The sequence below is a fragment of the Saccoglossus kowalevskii genome, unplaced genomic scaffold, assembly GCF_978046115.1.
Source record: "Saccoglossus kowalevskii unplaced genomic scaffold, keSacKowa6.1 SCAFFOLD_95, whole genome shotgun sequence".
Lineage (NCBI taxonomy): Eukaryota > Metazoa > Hemichordata > Enteropneusta > Harrimaniidae > Saccoglossus > Saccoglossus kowalevskii.
The window spans coordinates 176,496-197,477 of record NW_028188635.1 but is presented as its reverse complement, the minus strand read 5'-3'; the positions used below and the strand labels follow the sequence as shown (position 1 = coordinate 197,477).

The 20,982-nt window shown below is 38.0% G+C and overlaps 1 protein-coding gene and 1 long non-coding RNA gene across 2 annotated transcripts; one reads left to right on the top strand and one right to left on the bottom strand.

The window, feature by feature from the left end:
- Positions 1 to 213: 213 nt before the first annotated feature.
- On the bottom strand, positions 214 to 1,797 carry LOC146726065 (uncharacterized). The gene is made up of 3 exons (XM_085496297.1): positions 1,695 to 1,797; positions 1,053 to 1,263; positions 214 to 951 (listed from the first exon to the last, which is right to left on the bottom strand). The coding sequence occupies exons 1-3, from the start codon at positions 1,767 to 1,769 to the stop codon at positions 317 to 319; spliced, it is 921 nt and encodes a 306-aa protein (XP_085352423.1). The 5' UTR covers positions 1,770 to 1,797; the 3' UTR covers positions 214 to 316.
- Positions 1,798 to 9,753: 7,956 nt separating this feature from the next.
- LOC146726064 (uncharacterized) lies at positions 9,754 to 14,137 on the top strand. Its single transcript, XR_014928667.1, has 2 exons — positions 9,754 to 10,438; positions 13,893 to 14,137. It is a non-coding gene; the product is annotated as an uncharacterized LOC146726064 (long non-coding RNA).
- Positions 14,138 to 20,982: the final 6,845 nt, after the last annotated feature.

Below are 20,982 nucleotides of genomic sequence, written 5' to 3'. Positions count from 1 at the left end.
ATAAGAAAACTTGTTCGTCTACATACATGTATTTATTTAAAATAGTGAGCACTTCTCGCAAATTACCAACCTCTACAATTATCATTTAGTTTTTGGTAAAAATACAACTAATTTGTCATATATATAAAACTTCTTATTGTGTTTCCTTCAAGTCACACAAGTCCCATATAGTGGTTGCAATGCCCATTGATCAGTAGACTGCGTTACCGGGTCTACTAAATATTAAAATTACTATTTGCAAAGATAAGATCAGAAAATTTCACGTACAATGTTATTAAAAATAACCACAAATACACACATTTGTATATGCAAATATTTACGATTCCGTGACTTTTGGCAAAGCCTGATACCATTCTTGTGCGCGTGGGGATAAATATTTTATCGCCAATTCATTCACGTCTTGAAACACCTTTCCAGGCAATGGTTTTAATTCTCTACTAAGAGTATGTAAATGACAATCTGTTATTCTTGTCATTTGCTTAATTTTCCTGAACGACACAACAATCGGAGTTTCTTTCGGATCAAGAGTCTTACGCACCCAGGCTGTTTCCGGATGAGAAAATGTTTTGACAGTACCATCAATTAATCGTTCACCAATTCCAAAATTAAAATAGTGAGCCTCGTCAAACGAAAATTTGATTCCGTTGACATCTTTGTACCTGTATGTAAACTCATTTTTTAAGTATGAAGAATAATCATAAATGTCATCAATTGTCAACAGTTTGGCTTTATAGTGGCCCGCAAATGACGACTGTTCTATCACATTTAACCAATCTGTAGGAAGCTCTATGACATCGTGTTTCCGTGAATTCTTTTCAATCAGCCCAAAGTGACGATCTGCAAAGCTGTATGAATGTCCCTCTAACAGCGTTTTATAATCTATTCGCTGGAAAGTTCCCTGGTCAATTAAACTCTGAAGATACCACATAAATTTATTGTTTAAACATTCACCTGCAAATGGCAAAAAAGAAAGTCAGGAAAGACAAACTTGTCACTCAATGCCCGAAATTATTGTCTAGCACAAATATACTATATATAAAAAAGATATTCACCTGGATGGTTATCCGAACTCAAAATAGCATGCCGTGAGGTTATATTCTGTTGCACGAGAAGGCTTTGGAATGCAGAGATGATTTCATTTGGACCTTTACCTCCGTTCATTTCATCCCAAAGAAAACAATGAAAAGTTCTTGTCTTAGCAACGTCCACTCCAAGACATCTCAGATGTAATTTACTGCGAAAGTGCCAGTCTTGAGTGGAGACCTAGTGGTTGAAATAAACAAATAGATCAGATAAGGCACTAGATATGATATATCGTCTATGAACGGTAATTCGAATCATCAATTTTGGTCAGCTGAGGAAAGCAGGGATCGATATGATATCAATAATTTATCGACTGTTTAAATATGGAAATTTACGTCCGATATTAGATCGATATTAGACAGGCTTGATGTTGGGTCTTAATCAGGATTTTTGGAATCGCGAGCTCCCTGATAAACATATGGTACTATAATCTATAATTATCAAATTATCCGATAATAAAAAAAAATAAGCAATATCCCACCTTCATGCTAGAATTATTTTATATGAAGTAATCTAAATCAAATTCTATGTGAAGTAATCTAGATAACAACATGAAAGTGTACGGCATTATAGAGAGCATGTAATTTAACATTAAAACTAATATGTCTTACCTTTGGACATGGAAGGCTTTTTGAGAAATCTAAGTGAAATACAGCAACGTCATTCGTTGAACAAAAATTATCCATCTTTAGTTCCGACAAGCAAGATGTCTGTTTCCAACTAACCACCACGCATTTATATTGCAGAGCAAGTGGTTCGTCTTCTGTAACATAGTGCCCTCCCTCGGCGGTTGAACACATGATGAGATCAAATTCAGTCCGCTACGAAAATACTTCGGGAATTTCCCAGTTTTGTGTGTCGGGTGGTTTCATTGCCAAAACTGTAAAATCGTAATTTATATTACCATAATGTGTTTCGGCAATTGACAAATGATCCTGTAGGGCCTTCTGGAAACGCCGTTTGTCCTCGGTCGTTCTTGCATATTTAATTTTTTTGGCCATCACATCACATCGCTGACAAGTATCTCGCCGAGGCCGTTTAAAATGGATATCAATGTTTTTTAAAACGTGTGTTCGAAAAGTTGAAAAGGAAACGTATCGTCTGTTATTATTTCGTTGTTTCTTCAGATAATCGCGATAGCAACTACTAATACTATTTGAAGCTGGCATATATTTTGTTTCAGTGTTTCCAATATTACAATAATGGGGGGATTCGAATGTATAACTTGCCATATGATTGTCGATGTCCATAACGCATTGTCTGTCAACAGATCTGTGGTGCAGTCCGTGTTTTCCGCGGCGGTCGGATTGAATTGTCGAAAGTGGTCTTCTTTTCCCCATAAGAGTTGCAATACGTTGCTTGCTGATTCCGAAGATTTTCAAAAATCCCAGACGGCAGATACGCTTTCTGTTCATTGTAACATCAATAATATGATAAGTGCGTGAATTGTATCGGCGTACCGTCCGTATATCCATTAGTTGTATTAAAATGAGATTCTGCTCATCATAGCATTTAAGGTCAAAATCACGGCGAATCATTCTGATATTTCGAACGCCTGTTTGGATTAAACAGTCATTGTTACACGAACAGGAGAGCGACATCCGGTCAACAAAAGGAAATGCTCTGTTTTTCCTCGCTGTAGTAGATTTTGCAAACTTTCTCGTGATAGTTACTTTTCGTTTATATAACCCTTTACGAGGTAGTCTTTGAACTGTTCTATGAGCCCATGGTTGTTCAAATGACCAGGTATTATAACAGAATCCTCCACGTACGGCCATCGTTCAATACATATGCGTACTAAGTGTAGCGTGGCACAAAGATTCACATTCCTTGACAGAGGAAGTTGACGTTGCATTTGTGTACGACCTTGTGAATATATTAAAGAAACAAATATGCAACCTGAGGTTCGCGGTTCCACAATCCCAGTTTAGCACTGGTGCATCATGGGAGACATAATTAAATGGGCTGTTCAACTCACAGATCAATTTATATAGTTGTTGATAATGACGATAACTTTTCCTCGACCTCGTGTAAGTTACAAAATTCTGATTCCAACAACGTAGTTTAGAATTATAGACCCTACAATAATACGAAACCAGTTTAATCTCGAAGTACTGTAGACTATATAGTACTAGTCAAAAGTTTAATGTAAACTATAATTTGCATGTGTATCGCTAACCACAGTTCCTCCACTGAGATGAACATCTCCTCGGCACTTATGCATAAATTAATAAATATTATCCAACAATTCAAGTATTAAATCACAAATAAAGAATGTGATTGTTTTGGGTGTGGTAACGCGATTTACCAGGGTTGAAACTTTCCGTCGTGGTATAATGAATATGAATTTTAAACTACACGTGCATTTTCATGAAACCGATATGATCACATAGAGACTTGTAACTTTAAATAAAATTTACCGACTTTACTTAAAAACACGCAATATTTGTAGACGTGACACAGAACAGAAGTGCTCCCAACGAGAATGATATGACGTCACCGCTGTCTCCCCACTGAAGAGCAACGCGCACTGTATGCGATTCACACCTTAGAACAACAGCGTTCCCCAACTGGCTGTTGGGTACTGTGCGCTAACTATGTCATCTGGCTACACCAAGCACGGGCTAAAATTTAAGCTAATCTCATATGTTTTCATATAGGCTAGTCCGAGTTGCGTCCATGTAAGGATGAAACAGTGTTTAGCACTGGCTAAGAGACGCCCAAACTCATTGTTCGTCGTGACTATGAGTACCAATCACAATCCTATCCTCATTCTCAGCGTGATTACCATATTGATAATTTTTCAAGTCACTATAACTATGCATATGATTATACAAGTCCATGCTACAATGACACTCGCTCTCATAAAGAATCAAATCTCAATCATTTTAACTATGATTTACGGGAGTTCGGACCAATTTCCCGTGTATTAATTTTACGATCTGTCACAGCGGCTTACAGTGATATATTTTGAGTTTGTTCTTTGTTTGATACATACCAATCAACGTGAACATTATACTAGTGTTTGGCAAAAGAAATAGAAAAAGAAAAAAACGTCTACATCTAAATGCTTGGTTCATGTTGAATCCGTAGGACTCGTACAGTTACGATCACACGGTAATCGCGGAACTTTCACACTCAGGCAATAACACAAGAATGCATTTAATAAACCCGTAACGAAACGTAACTTAAATCAATTTACATACAAAACATATGTTTGGCGGTATTAACAATTATCAGTATCGATCATCGGTTCCATATATTCGGACACATTCAATGACCTAATACGTGAATGCAATTTTGACCCTTTATCATATTCGATGCGTAATATCACAAGATTCTTTCGTTTAAATTATATTTCTAACGAAACAGTACCAGTTGCTGAATGCAAACCCTGTTCGGCATTTGTTTGAGCTGCTTTCGTTGACATTATCTAATATAGAAAGACAAATTCACGGTTGACGAAAATTCAGGGCGATGTGTTCGTGTAAAATATAGCGCCCGCACTCAGTGGGGGGGGGGGGAAATAACGCACACATACAAGTTTAATTATGATTACATCGCGTTCTACCTTATCTTCATTTTGGGTCTCGTGGAGACCACAGTCTATTGATCAGATCAAACATGACGGGCGGTGCCAGCAAGACGATCCACTCACGCAACTCTTACGGCTATTATTCTGGATTCGGCTTTCTAGTACAAGATGGAAAGGGTTAAAACACGCCCGAGTATGGCACAGGTGTGACACTTCTAAAGACGGATTTAGCATTCCACCATGCACAACGAAACTAATTTGATGGACAGTACGAACTGCTCCATTCGGAGTTATCCTACAAGTCCCGTACCCTCTGCTTGTAGAACCACTCCAAACCCAACACCCATACTTGCCACAAACTATTCGTTTTTCCAAAATTTTGAGTTTTAGAGCAGATTTTTCGTTGGCTGAGAGATCGCTGATTGAGGTTGCCATATCTATTGCGCTCATACGCGAGTGCCCTACAAGAGTTTCAGTCTTGTAGTAGTAGCGGTGACAGTATTATGCAAATGCATGGGATCGACGTCTCAAATACTAGTGAAATTGTAGCAATAAGAGAGACTGTCAATTATTCGATTTACGGAGATCGTATTACAAAAACATCGAAATACGAAAAATGACCACGCCCAAATATTTCATCACCACAGCAATAAGATAGCATTGCATTAGAAGGGAGGGGGCAATTTGAAATTAAAACTGGGCGATTTGCACGAAACACCTTGTATATTGTTTGTTTATGAAAGCTTCCCTATTGTTATGTATATTAGTAAACACCACGGTTACATTGTTATACAAACAGGTTAACCAGTGTAACTGTAAATGTTTATTAGTTTGCATATGAGAAATGAACGATGAGAACTATAGAGCACCTGATATTGAGTGGTATAATCGAATGGAAAATGTTACCCGAGATAGAATGTTTCCGATGGACAATTATGACCATAGGTGAAACCCGTATTTTTAGCATCAAAATAAGTTTGAAGGTTGCCCTCGTGTTTTATAACATTTTTCGTTTGAAAATTGTGGCATAGGTCTGCTTTCCAAATAAGAATTGCGTGCAAAATTGTTTACAAGACTCATTGAAGGATTTCAAATGTATAAGAAATGGAATAAGTTTCTAAACCAAACACTATTACCCGACCCTCCTGCGTTTCCCAATTTGATTGCATATGCCCTCCCAAGTATATCTACAGTTATATCTAGAGTGGACGTTCACAAATTAATTGAGGGGTGAAAGTTAGTGTTAGGATTAGTGGTGGGTGCAAAAGGTACTCTTTCCTGAGAAATTCCTTAAAATATATCACATATCTATATGTTTTCTCAAGAATCGTGATCAGTCATCATGACCATCGTATTGCTATTAACTGATAGAAACATTGTATTTCTAAGGATGCAATAAAGTTATTATTATTATTATTATTATAATGACCCACAATAATCTATATTACATACCACATAACACACCCTTTATTGCTTTAAGTATTGTTGGTTTTATCAATGTAACGCGATTCCATCTGTTCCCTTTGATATATAATGAATAACGTTAAAAACATTTCGTTGCATGGACGTATTTAGCCAAGCAAATAGAAAACAACGTCACAACCATATGTTGACGTGACCAATTATTTTGATAACAAATACAAGGTCATGATCGGTCAACCGTAGGACACTTTCGTGAACATCAACGTTAGGAGATGGACTTCATTTTCGTATAAAAGTGATTACTTGCAAATTTCTACAGGATGAGTGAACGAGTGTGTATTGATATTTGTTTTACTGATTTTCAAAATGCTCGTAAGTGCGTTATGCATTATTTGATCTTAATTTTTCCCGATCCTTATACGACGGCAACGATTGGTCACGGAGTTTTAAGTCCTAGTCGAACTCTTCTGATATGAAGCCCTCGCCGATGTATATTACAGAAAATCTCTCGTAGTCTTACTTCATCCTATGCACGGAGTAGCTGGTGTTCAATTTGATCAAGTCTAAAAGTAGCCCAGGTCCAGTTGACTCACTGTTAGACTGATAACTTTGTCTGGGTAATATTATAATGGAAGCTAACTTTAGCAAATCGGAATTGTCACCACACACTCGACTCGACAAATTATAGTGATTCTTTTTTCATAAATTTGTTTTTTGGAGAAATTAAATAATGCATTTTTTTTATCATTGCGTACCAAGGAATTGTTCTAAAAGAAGTGATTTTTATGACAAGTTTCTCAAAATACATTACTGTAACACACACAAGAATGTTATTTCAAGGTGCCATCTTAAAAATTATGTGTAGGCTCTACTATAACGCTTCGAGTTCGAGCCGAATTCAAAGTTCCACTACCAGCGGGGAAGTGAGCGGCAGTCGCGCCCCCCAAAAATGCGCGACCACTTGCGCCTACTGACTACCGAGCATGTTGCAGCACATATACATATATATATAATCTTTAATTCGGTTCGGACCTCGTTACTATCATAACGGGTTATTATTCATTTTATAAAAGCTAATTTTCTGCGCACTGTTGTGTGTGTGTTTGCAAATATGTTGATTTGAAAAAAAAATATTTGATCATTTACTAGTAAACTAACGGTCCTGTGGAGTGGCTAAATTGAAAAGTAATTACGTGCTGGTGCACGGACGCGACAACTTTTGTCTCTTGTCGTACACACGTGTAGATGTTGTGCTAAAAATAGGTCATCATCTAGGTGACGCAGACCAAAATAGAAATTTGCAACAGTGTTTAAATTGCGTTGAGAACGAACGCGAATGTATTAGACCATTTCAGAAATTATATGCCGTGGTTTCTGAAACCCAAGGTCATTCAATTATGTGTGTCGTTCTGAATGTAATCACGTGTGAAAGGTATACAACCATTATCCTTTCCAGAGTGGGTGACAAATTGAAGGCAAAATTATGTTTTTAATTGAATTTGCATTTATATATTTATTATGCGAAGAAAATAAAATGAACATATATACACATGAATAGTAGTAACATTACATTTTATTTTATTTATTTATTGAATACTCGTGTATATTTATCACCCACATTCTGATTTTTACGCAAATCGTTCCACCCAGTCAAATTCATGACAAGTGAGTCTTATTATTTCAAGATGGCTAGCAAAGGCAACGTACGCAAACTCATCAACGGAGTAAAAATAGGAATCAAGTGCCCATTTCTGAGCTTATTTGTAGAGGAGTATTTGTGCTTCACACGAGAACCTGGTGACATCATTACATCAAAGGAGCTGTTTTTTCATTATGAAAATTTTATATCATTAATGACAAAAAATGATCGCCAGACACAGTCAATGATTAGTGAGACTCGTTTTCATAAGGTACGTGCTTTTGTGTGGCCGGGTGATCGATGATTGAATTTGTCATATCACCACAAATTAAGGAAATACAGACGAGAAATATTTCACAATGACAAGTTTCTTTCTTTTTTTCATTGTGTTTGGATTTGTTACATAAATATTGTAAACGTTATACAAATTCAGAAAACTATACATTGCTTACATCGGTTATACATGTGCAGGGAATATTGTGAAACGCTAGTGTAATTCGGGATCAGTCTTATATATTATTTGTGTTTTGTAAAGAAACTACACACCAGATTAAAAGTACGACAATTGATTAAAACTAGTCAGCTATAAAGAAATAAAATACATGCGTTGACATAACTACTAATGGAAAGATTACACAATAAAAAAATGGGCAAGGGGTCACCCTTCATAACTTCCACTGGTGTTTAAATTTTATAATTATATCATAAATTGTATCTCATTTGACATGTGGTATTTTACAGCAAATCAAGGTTACACTTGTCCATAATGGCATATCGCCAGTCACCTCGGGTGGTAAGCGAGGTTATCGCGGGTTGAATATGCGGCAACATCGGCTAAGAAGGGAACAATCCTCGATGTCTATTAAAGAAAAAACAGAACACTTTTTGAAACGAAAAAAATGGGATGAATATATACAGGTACAATGCGGAACGTAATTACAAAAAAATAAGCAGAGTTATTAAGCAAAATATATTAAACGTGGAGATCCACATCTGTGGAAAGTTCACACCTTTATATTTAAATTTGACGAGTTCTCTCCTGATAATGAGGGAATATCTCAATCTAGAATAAAAGTCTTAGTATTTGTAATGGTTTAATATTTTGTACATCCATAGTATAATGATTTAACATCTCACTATAATGAGATTATATATATTGTTATGGGGTGCATGTTGCTATACTGAAATATAATTACTATGTCACATGTAGCTCATTTTAATCAATGCATAATCGTTTGCAATTTCAAAATATGTTTGCATAGCATAATTGACGAATCCTTCCTTGCTCTGTATATTCCTGAACGAGTTTGTCCCGAAATTATTTAGCATTTCTTTTCACCCATGTTTTCATTAAAATGAGTTACACTTTCATAACAAAATACTCTGTTTATTATAGGAGTTTCTATCTCGAATTCGAAATAGGAAATAAATGAGTAAATTAAACATGTTTTACGAATCAAATGCTATTATACATGAGTGTTATCTCATGGAAAACTGACAACGAGTTAATAATAAGAATACATTATTTGTGTTAGAATATAGAGAGCTGCTAAGTTGTTCGAGTTACGGACATCGAAGTACGAACATCGAATTACAAAAAAAGTTACATTTTGGAAACCACACCCACTTTTGTGAGACCTCGTCCAAACTGTAACTCGATTAACTAGTCAACAGAATTCCGAGTTACAGGTAAAATACATTTTTAGTTGTTGAAGGTCCACATTTAGTAACTTGAACTTTAAGTAACAGTTAACCAAACATCGAGTTACAGGCAGCATGATTTTTTTTAACGTTCAACTATTAAGTATGTTGCCCATAACGCGAAGTTTTGTTACTGTGGAATACTTTATTTTCGCCGGAATTAATTTTCGCTGAAAAGGCTTTTTGGGCGTTTGCTTGGAATTTATTTTCACTGATTTTGGATGAGTTTAAAGTGAAAATATAGGAAAAAAAGTATATTCGCTGGATTTTATTTTCACGGAATCATCCCTTCAGCGAAAATAGCGAAAATAAATTCCAAGCGAAAATAAAGTATTCTACAGTAACTGTTGATTGGCCATAGTTACAATTTGGGTGTGGTTTCGCAAAAGGGGCGTGATTTATAAAATATGGGCGTGGTAATATTTGTAACTCAATGTTTTCGTAACTCGATGCTCGTAACTCTAACAGTTCAGTATATAGAATAGATATTTTGTTGTTTAATGTATTATGACGATAAGATTTGGTACATGATCTTCCCAGGGGATCACTGGTAAAACTCACGGAAAAGCGAGGCACCCAAGTGTTCTAGAAATTATGCTTCATAACAGGGTCCCTTTTCGACATTCTCAGAAATCAAAAAGAATGATATCGTTGCTAGCTTTATATATTGTGTAATATGCGGCAATGATAGTTTAATTTAACAATTATTTGTAACTAGTATAGTGTACATGTAATAAAAGAGTGTTTTTATATCGAAAATATATTTCGAGGGCCGATTTTTGAATTTGATTTTTACTAAAAGACCCCCAGAATAGTCTAGTGAAATCAAAACAAAAAACAATATTTGTTTACATTGAAATTAAGGTTGAAGTCGTTAACAGAGATTTTAGAGAAGCGGGAAAGTGCGCCTTTGCAAAACAAGATATAAAAGCAAATGAGATAATTGGGGTGTACGACGGAGAAATAATTGACAGAGCAGAGGCTGAACAACTAGAACGACAGTATGCGGTAACAGGTGAACGTTGTGGCATGTATCACCTGGAATATTCCGGCATGGTGTGAGTATATAATCAGCCACAATATTTGCCATAATATTTTCTTAGTGTTAGTAGTTATATGTAACACTACTTTCATACAATTTAATGTAAAACTAATGAAATGAATTATGCACTTGCTGTCACACACTCGCTCTTATCAACTAGCTCGCTCACACACACACACACACACGCACAATGGCAATTCACCCATTCTCACGCACTCGCTTACCCTCTCCCACCCCAATTCATTGAACTCAAACACTCCACCCACTGACACACACAAACTCGCACACAAACTCACTCACCCACCCATTTGATCATCCTCCAACAAACTCACTCACAACTAAATCTAATTCACCCACAACTCTTACATTATCAAGCCACCCTTTCATTAGGTCAACCGCAATTCACTCATTACTCTCAACTGATTGACTAAATGAGTGACTCATTGTTTAATAAATTCCTTTCTACTCACCCACTTAACAACGAAATAATTCAGTAACAATCAGACATATATTATTAACTCACCAACCAAATGACTTGCTGAGTGAAACATTGATTTCTCTCTGACTTGCCCACATTTCATTAACCCATTTTAACTCGCACACGCTATAACTTAACTGTCCCACCTTACCACTAGCTCACTGATTTGTCAACCCAAAGATAGCTTCATTCGCTCACTTAATCAACACTAAATCTAGTTAATTCACTCAGTCATATGTACATTATATCAACTTACTCATTACACACTTGCCAACTCAAGCACCCATTCGCTCACCAACAGATTGACTCACTGTTGTATATATAAACACATCCATCCAACCAACCACCCACCCATCCATTCACTGTCATACTCAAATGACGCATCAATTAACCCTTTCACTCACTCACACACACATCTTCACTCACTCACCCTCACCCACTCAGCTTTACTCCCTCAGCCTCACCTTCACTCACTTTCTCACCTTCACTCATCTTCATTCACTCACTCACTCACTCACTCACCTTCATTCACTCACTCTCACCCACTCACCTTCATGCTCACCTTCATTCACCCACCCTCACCTTCATTCACCCATCCTCAGCCTCACCTTCACTCACTCACCTCACCCACTCACTCACTCACCCTTACCTTCACTAACTTACCTTTACCTTCACTCACTCACTCCTTCACCCACTCACCCTCATCTTCATTTACTCACTCGCCCTCATCTTCAATCACTCGCCTTCTCAAACTCACTCTCACCTTCACTCACTCACTCGCTCACCTTCGCTCACTCACTCACCTTCATTCACTCACCCTTACCTTCACTCCCCCTTATCTTCACTCACTCTCATCCACACCTCCATTCACTCACCCTCGTCTTCACTCACTCACCTTCTCTAACTCACTCCCATCTTCACCCACTCACCTTCACTCACTCATCTTTACTCCCACTCACTCACCCTCAGCTTTACTTACTCACTCACCCTCAGTCTCATCTTCACTCACCCTCATTCACTCACTCACTCACCCTCATTCACTCACTCACCTTCAGTCACACACTTTCACTCACTCACTCACCCACCCACCCTCACCTTCACTCACACTCAGCTTCACTTCCATCAGCCTCACCTTCACTCACACACCTTCACTCACTCGCTCACCTTCACTCACTCACTCACCCACCCACCCTTACCTTCACTCACTCGCCTTCTCTAACTCACTCTCTCCTTCAATCACCCACCCTCATCTTCACTCACTCGTCTTCTCTAACTCACTCTCACCTTCAATCACTCGCCCTCATCCACACACCTTCACTCACTCACCCTCACCTTTTCTCACTCGCCCTCATCTTCACTCCCTCACTCACTCACCCTCATCTTCATTTACTCACTCGCCCTCATCTTCACTCACTCGCCTTCACTCACTCACTCACTCGCTCGCTCACCTTCGCTCACTCACTCACTCACCTTCATTCACTCCCCCTTATCTTCACTCACTCTCATCCACACCTCCATTCACTCACCCTCGTCTTCACTCACTCACCTTCTCTAACTCACTCCCATCTTCACCCACTCACTCACCTTCACTCACTCATCTTTACTCCCACTCACTCACCCTCAGCTTTACTTACTCACTCACCCTCAGTCTCATCTTCACTCACCCTCATTCACTCACTCACTCACTCACCCTCATTCATTCACACACTTTCACTCACTCACTCACTCACACACCCACCCACCCTCACCTTCACTCACACACTCACCCTCAGCTTCACTTCCATCAGCCTCACCTTCACTCACTCACCCACTCCCACCTTCACTCACACACCTTCACTCACTCGCTCACCTTCACTCACCCTCTCCTTCACTCACACACCTTCACTCACTCACTCACCTTCACTCACTCACTCTCACTCACTCGCCTTCTCTAACTCACTCTCACCTTCGCTCACTCACTCGCTCACCTTCGCTCACTCACTCACTCACCTTCATTCACTCACCCTTACCTTCACTCCCCCTTATCTTCACTTACTCTCATCCACACCTCCATTCACTCACCCTCGTCTTCACTCACTCACCTTCTCTAACTCACTCCCATCTTCAGCCACTCACTCACCTTCACTCACTCGTCTTTACTCCCACTCACTCACCCTCAGCTTTACTTACTCACTCACCCTCAGTCTCATCTTCACTCACCCTCATTCACTCACTCACTCACCTTCAGTCACACACTTTCACTCACTCACTCACCCACCCTCACCCTTACCTTCACTCACACACTCACCCTCAGCTTCACTTCCATCAGCCTCACCTTCACTCACTCACCCACCTTCACTCACACACCTTCACTCACTCGCTCACCTTCACTCACCCTCTCCTTCACTCACACACCTTCACTCACTCGTTCACCTTCACTCAATCACTCTCACTCACCCTTCACTCACTCGCCTTCTCTAACTCACTCTCTCCTTGAATCACCCACCCTCATCTTCACTCACTCGTCTTCTCTAACTCACTCTCACCTTCAATCACTCACCCTCACCTTCAATCACTCACCCTCATCCACACACCTTCACTCACTCACCCTCACCTTTTCTCACTCGCCCTCATCTTCACTCCCTCACTCACTCACCCACCCTCACCTTCATTCACTCACACTCACTCACCCTCACCCACCCTCACTCACCCTCACCCACCCTCACCTTCATTCACTCACCCTCATCTTCACTCACTGCCCTCATCTTCACTCACTCACCCACCCTCACCTTCAATCACTCACCCTCATCCACACACCGTCACTCACTCACCCACCATCACCTTCATTCACTCACTCACTCACCCTCACCCACCCTCACCTTCATTCACTTACCCTCACTCGCCCTCATCTTCACTCACTTGTCCTCATCTTCACTCACTCACCCACCCTCACCTTCATTCACTCACTCACTCACTCTCTCATGTTAATATCATCATGGCCATATATTTTCAGAATAAATCCACACAGTGAAAAGAAGATGTGGGAAACAAGTGGAATTACCTTTTTCCTGAACCATTCCAAAAAGCATTCCAACATTGTCACAAAACAACTGAAGATTAATGACAGGCCGTGTGTGGTTATGATTTCCAAATATTACATACCAGAAGGGGCAGAATTGTTATATAATTATGGTGATGAGAAAGCACCATTTTTTGCAAATTCACAAACTTTTCCAAATTAAAGTAATTTATGATCTATGTTCGAGTTGAGTTGTGTTGTGTTGTGTTGTGAACATGTAAAATAACAATAAAATTCAATATTTCCTTGACAAGAAATTAAAACACAGTGAACATGCTAAAAACATCAAAACATTAAAATTAAATGTCAGTTAAATTAAATAGTTTTACAGCATTCAAAAGTCAGGAAATACACAATTGAATATATGAAGTTTCACACGCAAGTGCCACATGACAGACTAATTGCTGAACATTTTCAAAATCGCTAAATAAATGAAATTTATGGTATATGCAAAATAAGGTTTATGTAAACGTAATGAAACTAATTTTCTTTTAAATTTACAACTATTCCCCATCCCAGTAATGAACTACTAGTAAATACCTTATTATTTTGACACAGATCAATGTATTTAAAACACCTTCATCTCTTTTTTTAACTTGCAGGTCATTACTACAGTAATTCATATGACAGGGGTTCCAGAGAAATAATTACATTCAAATGTGGGAAAATATTAGTTAATTAATAAACACAAATTATTTGTTTCATTATTTTAACAAACTAAAAATGAATGGTGCATAGTACTACTGTAGAACATATTATTCAAGCTGTTAATTGAATAATTTAACACAAAAAGGTGCCAATTGGGCAAAAGCAATGTACATATCACCAGTGGTATGTTGGTATCCATTGTCAGGTATATTTACTAATCTATTAACAATCAATTGACAAGTTTCAAACAAAACTATTTTTTTAATTAACAATGTTGATTCATTTTAGTTTCAATAAACATTTTCAAATTATTGAAAAAACACTTCCCAAGATAGAATTTAAACACAGCTTTACATTTCAACTTATAATAAACATAGTCATGCACAGAGCATACAATTTCTAAGCACATGTCCTTGTAAGTGTATATGATCCACTGTTGACGCAATTCTTGTATTTTATTCATCAGCCAATGACGTCCTGGTTTGTGTCCTGATTAATTATAGAGTAATAATACATCATATTGGATACTGGCACTATAAAAATGGACACCCTAAAGTACATTCCAGGGTTCTTGCGTTCCTGCGTTTTGCAAAAGAAAAACAATATATCAAGTACAATTAGATTCATTTAGCTTTAGTCAGATATGAATTTTAAATATAAAACAAAAGTCAATGAAAATATAACATTGTTGCAAACACAATTAAAGTAGGAATTTGGAAGGTAAGTCATGCAATGATCAAATAAGATTGAGACAGTTGGGGATTTCCAAATTACAAGGCCCCCATGAATTCAGACCCATTTTAACACGTAGCCAGGGTAGTGAAATTAAACGGTACCCACCGAAAAATACACAGGGTCTGAACCCTGACCAACATATTGAAATAAAGTCCAAGATTGGTCGGTTATGTACGTACTTATCCAAAATGAATTCATAACCATTTTAACACGTAGCCAGGGTAATGAAATTAAACGGTACCCACCGAAAAATACACAGGGTCAGAACCCTGACCAACACATTGAAATAAAGTCCAAGATTGGTCGGTTATGTACGTACTTATCCAAAATGAATTCATAACCATTTTAACACGTAGCCAGGGTAATGAAATTAAACGGTACCCACCGAAAAATACACAGGGTCAGAACCCTGACCAACACATTGAAATAAAGTCCAAGATTGGTCGGTTATGTACGTACTTATCCAAAATGAATTCATAACCATTTTAACACGTAGCCAGGGTAATGAAATTAAACGGTACCCACCGAAAAATACACAGGGTCAGAACCCTGACCAACATATTGAAATAAAGTCCAAGATTGGTCGGTTATGTACGTACTTATCCAGAGTGAATTCATAACCATTTTAACACGTAGCCAGGGTAATGAAATTAAACGGTACCCACCGAAAAATACACAGGGTCAGAACCCTGACCAACATATTGAAATAAAGTCCAAGATTGGTCGGTTATGTACGTACTTATCCAGAGTGACTTCAGACCCATTTTAACACGTAGCCAGGGTAATGAAATTAAACGGTACCCACCGAAAAATACACAGGGTCAGAACCCTGACCAACATATTGAAATAAAGTCCAAGATTGGTCGGTTATGTACGTACTTATCCAAAATGAATTCATAACCATTTTAACACGTAGCCAGGGTAATGAAATTAAACGGTACCCACCGAAAAATACACAGGGTCAGAACCCTGACCAACATATTGAAATAAAGTCCAAGATTGGTCGGTTATGTACGTACTTATCCAGAGTGAATTCATAACCATTTTAACACGTAGCCAGGGTAATGAAATTAAACGGTACCCACCGAAAAATACACAGGGTCAGAACCCTGACCAACATATTGAAATAAAGTCCAAGATTGGTCGGTTATGTACGTACTTATCCAGAGTGAATTCATAACCATTTTAACACGTAGCCAGGGTAATGAAATTAAACGGTACCCACCGAAAAATACACAGGGTCAGAACCCTGACCAACACATTGAAATAAAGTCCAAGATTGGTCGGTTATGTACGTACTTATCCAAAATGAATTCATAACCATTTTAACACGTAGCCAGGGTAATGAAATTAAACGGTACCCACCGAAAAATACACAGGGTCAGAACCCTGACCAACACATTGAAATAAAGTCCAAGATTGGTCGGTTATGTACGTACTTATCCAGAGTGAATTCATAACCATTTTAACACGTAGCCAGGGTAATGAAATTAAACGGTACCCACCGAAAAATACACAGGGTCAGAACCCTGACCAACATATTGAAATAAAGTCCAAGATTGGTCGGTTATGTACGTACTTATCCAGAGTGAATTCATAACCATTTTAACACGTAGCCAGGGTAATGAAATTAAACGGTACCCACCGAAAAATACACAGGGTCAGAACCCTGACCAACATATTGAAATAAAGTCCAAGATTGGTCGGTTATGTACGTACTTATCCAGAGTGAATTCATAACCATTTTAACACGTAGCCAGGGTAATGAAATTAAACGGTACCCACCGAAAAATACACAGGGTCAGAACCCTGACCAACATATTGAAATAAAGTCCAAGATTGGTCGGTTATGTACGTACTTATCCAAAATGAATTCATAACCATTTTAACACGTAGCCAGGGTAATGAACCAATGCATTGCCTGATATTAAATGTTAACTAACGTTTTAGTACATATGTATAAGCATTCAGTAATTTTAATGAAAAAAAAGTACATTTATCTTAGTAATAGTGACACCTGTTGTTTAGTGTGATGAACCCCCACGGTTGGGTACAGGAGCATAGAAGTTTTTAATTAAAATTGTTTTCCATAAGAAAAATGAAACCATCATACATGGCCTTATAAACAGCCTTTTACTTCATAGTGGGGTGGGTGGAGTAAAGCTGTGATTATTTTTATTACTTTCTGACCATCTAGTTTGCCATTTACCATGTCCATATAAACTAAAGCTCCAGCCAATATCAGATTTGACTACTTGTTTCAAGCTATGGCACTTGGAAATGAGTGTTGTGACATGTGGCAAATGTCCAACTGTCTTGGTTAATAAGATTGGCTATATTTCAACTAGAAACAGGTAAACCAGTATACCTGTATGTACGAAGCCAGTGATCGTTATTCAAGCCAAAGAAACTGCATCTATTTATATAAATACACATGGACAGAGAATATTTTCTTGGAGCACTAAATGTGACAATTGCCCTACTGTCTGTGATAAATATACCACACCAGCTACATAGTGCCCGACGAGGAGTTGGGTAGGTAGTGAAGAAAAACATTGACTGAAGCCTGGCAGAGGACTGAATTGTTGTCAACAGCAACAAACATACTGGGAAAGTCAAAGACAGTGAAAAAACAAACAAACAAAAAACACACAGGCATATAAATACTAACTTTCTAGGATCTTTATTGACTCCAAGTAATCCAGAGTAGAACGAGATGAATCAACGCTATACTCCGCCATCTTTATTTTAATATTAGATGCAACCATTATTCTGTAGGGGACAACGGGTCATAACTTGAGGGGAGTTAACACCCATGATTTTTAAAATGCCTTGATCAATAAGAGTCTAAGTTACAGGGAACATTATTTTCATTTTTCAGTGGACCAATAAATGCATTTGACAGGAAAATAGAAAAACTCTACCACAACAGCAATTAGAACAGCTTGCTGCATTATAAGTATCACTTCCCTGTCAAATTAGTGGTTCATGCTTATTTGAATCTGAACATAACAGGCCAATTCTATCACACCTTGCTAGGCTTGAACTTCCATCCAATCAGAGCATTCCAAATGAACATGATTCTCCACAAAACTAGAGGGCGCTCTGACCAAAAAATTGCCATGATCTAAATAAAAAGAACTGAATGTCCACAGTTATGTCTGTAGGTGTACCTTACCTGCATGCAAAATAAAGTCCAAGATTGGTCGGTTATGTACGTACTTATCCAGAGTGAATTCATAACCATTTTAACACGTAGCCAGGGTAATGAAATTAAACGGTACCCACCGAAAAATACACAGGGTCAGAACCCTGACCAACATATTGAAATAAAGTCCAAGATTGGTCGGTTATGTACGTACTTATCCAGAGTGAATTCATAACCATTTTAACACGTAGCCAGGGTAATGAAATTAAACGGTACCCACCGAAAAATACACAGGGTCAGAACCCTGACCAACACATTGAAATAAAGTCCAAGATTGGTCGGTTATGTACGTACTTATCCAAAATGAATTCATAACCATTTTAACACGTAGCCAGGGTAATGAAATTAAACGGTACCCACCGAAAAATACACAGGGTCAGAACCCTGACCAACATATTGAAATAAAGTCCAAGATTGGTCGGTTATGTACGTACTTATCCAGAGTGAATTCATAACCATTTTAACACGTAGCCAGGGTAATGAAATTAAACGGTACCCACCGAAATATACACAGGGTCAGAACCCTGACCAACATATTGAAATAAAGTCCAAGATTGGTCGGTTATGTACGTACTTATCCAGAGTGAATTCATAACCATTTTAACACGTAGCCAGGGTAATGAAATTAAACGGTACCCACCGAAAAATACACAGGGTCAGAACCCTGACCAACACATTGAAATAAAGTCCAAGATTGGTCGGTTATGTACGTACTTATCCAGAGTGAATTCATAACCATTTTAACACGTAGCCAGGGTAATGAAATTAAACGGTACCCACCGAAAAATACACAGGGTCAGAACCCTGACCAACATATTGAAATAAAGTCCAAGATTGGTCGGTTATGTACGTACTTATCCAGAGTGAATTCATAACCATTTTAACACGTAGCCAGGGTAATGAAATTAAACGGTACCCACCGAAAAATACACAGGGTCAGAACCCTGACCAACATATTGAAATAAAGTCCAAGATTGGTCGGTTATGTACGTACTTATCCAAAATGAATTCATAACCATTTTAACACGTAGCCAGGGTAATGAACCAATGCATTGCCTGATATTAAATGTTAACTAACGTTTTAGTACATATGTATAAGCATTCAGTAATTTTAATGAAAAAAAAGTACATTTATCTTAGTAATAGTGACACCTGTTGTTTAGTGTGATGAACCCCCACGGTTGGGTACAGGAGCATAGAAGTTTTTAATTAAAATTGTTTTCCATAAGAAAAATGAAACCATCATACATGGCCTTATAAACAGCCTTTTACTTCATAGTGGGGTGGGTGGAGTAAAGCTGTGATTATTTTTATTACTTTCTGACCATCTAGTTTGCCATTTACCATGTCCATATAAACTAAAGCTCCAGCCAATATCAGATTTGACTACTTGTTTCAAGCTATGGCACTTGGAAATGAGTGTTGTGACATGTGGCAAATGTCCAACTGTCTTGGTTAATAAGATTGGCTATATTTCAACTAGAAACAGGTAAACCAGTATACCTGTATGTACGAAGCCAGTGATCGTTATTCAAGCCAAAGAAACTGCATCTATTTATATAAATACACATGGACAGAGAATATTTTCTTGGAGCACTAAATGTGACAATTGCCCTACTGTCTGTGATAAATATACCACACCAGCTACATAGTGCCCGACGAGGAGTTGGGTAGGTAGTGAAGAAAAACATTGACTGAAGCCTGGCAGAGGACTGAATTGTTGTCAACAGCAACAAACATACTGGGAAAGTCAAAGACAGTGAAAAAACAAACAAACAAAAAACACACAGGCATATAAATACTAACTTTCTAGGATCTTTATTGACTCCAAGTAATCCAGAGTAGAACGAGATGAATCAACGCTATACTCCGCCATCTTTATTTTAATATTAGATGCAACCATTATTCTGTAGGGGACAACGGGTCATAACTTGAGGGGAGTTAACACCCATGATTTTTAAAATGCCTTGATCAATAAGAGTCTAAGTTACAGGGAACATTATTTTCATTTTTCAGTGGACCAATAAATGCATTTGACAGGAAAATAGAAAAACTCTACCACAACAGCAATTAGAACAGCTTGCTGCATTATAAGTATCACTTCCCTGTCAAATTAGTGGTTCATGCTTATTTGAATCTGAACATAACAGGCCAATTCTATCACACCTTGCTAGGCTTGAACTTCCATCCAATCAGAGCATTCCAAATGAACATGATTCTCCACAAAACTAGAGGGCGCTCTGACCAAAAAATTGCCATGATCTAAATAAAAAGAACTGAATGTCCACAGTTATGTCTGTAGGTGTACCTTACCTGCATGCAAAATAAAGTCCAAGATTGGTCGGTTATGTACGTACTTATCCAGAGTGAATTCATAACCATTTTAACACGTAGCCAGGGTAATGAAATTAAACGGTACCCACCGAAAAATAC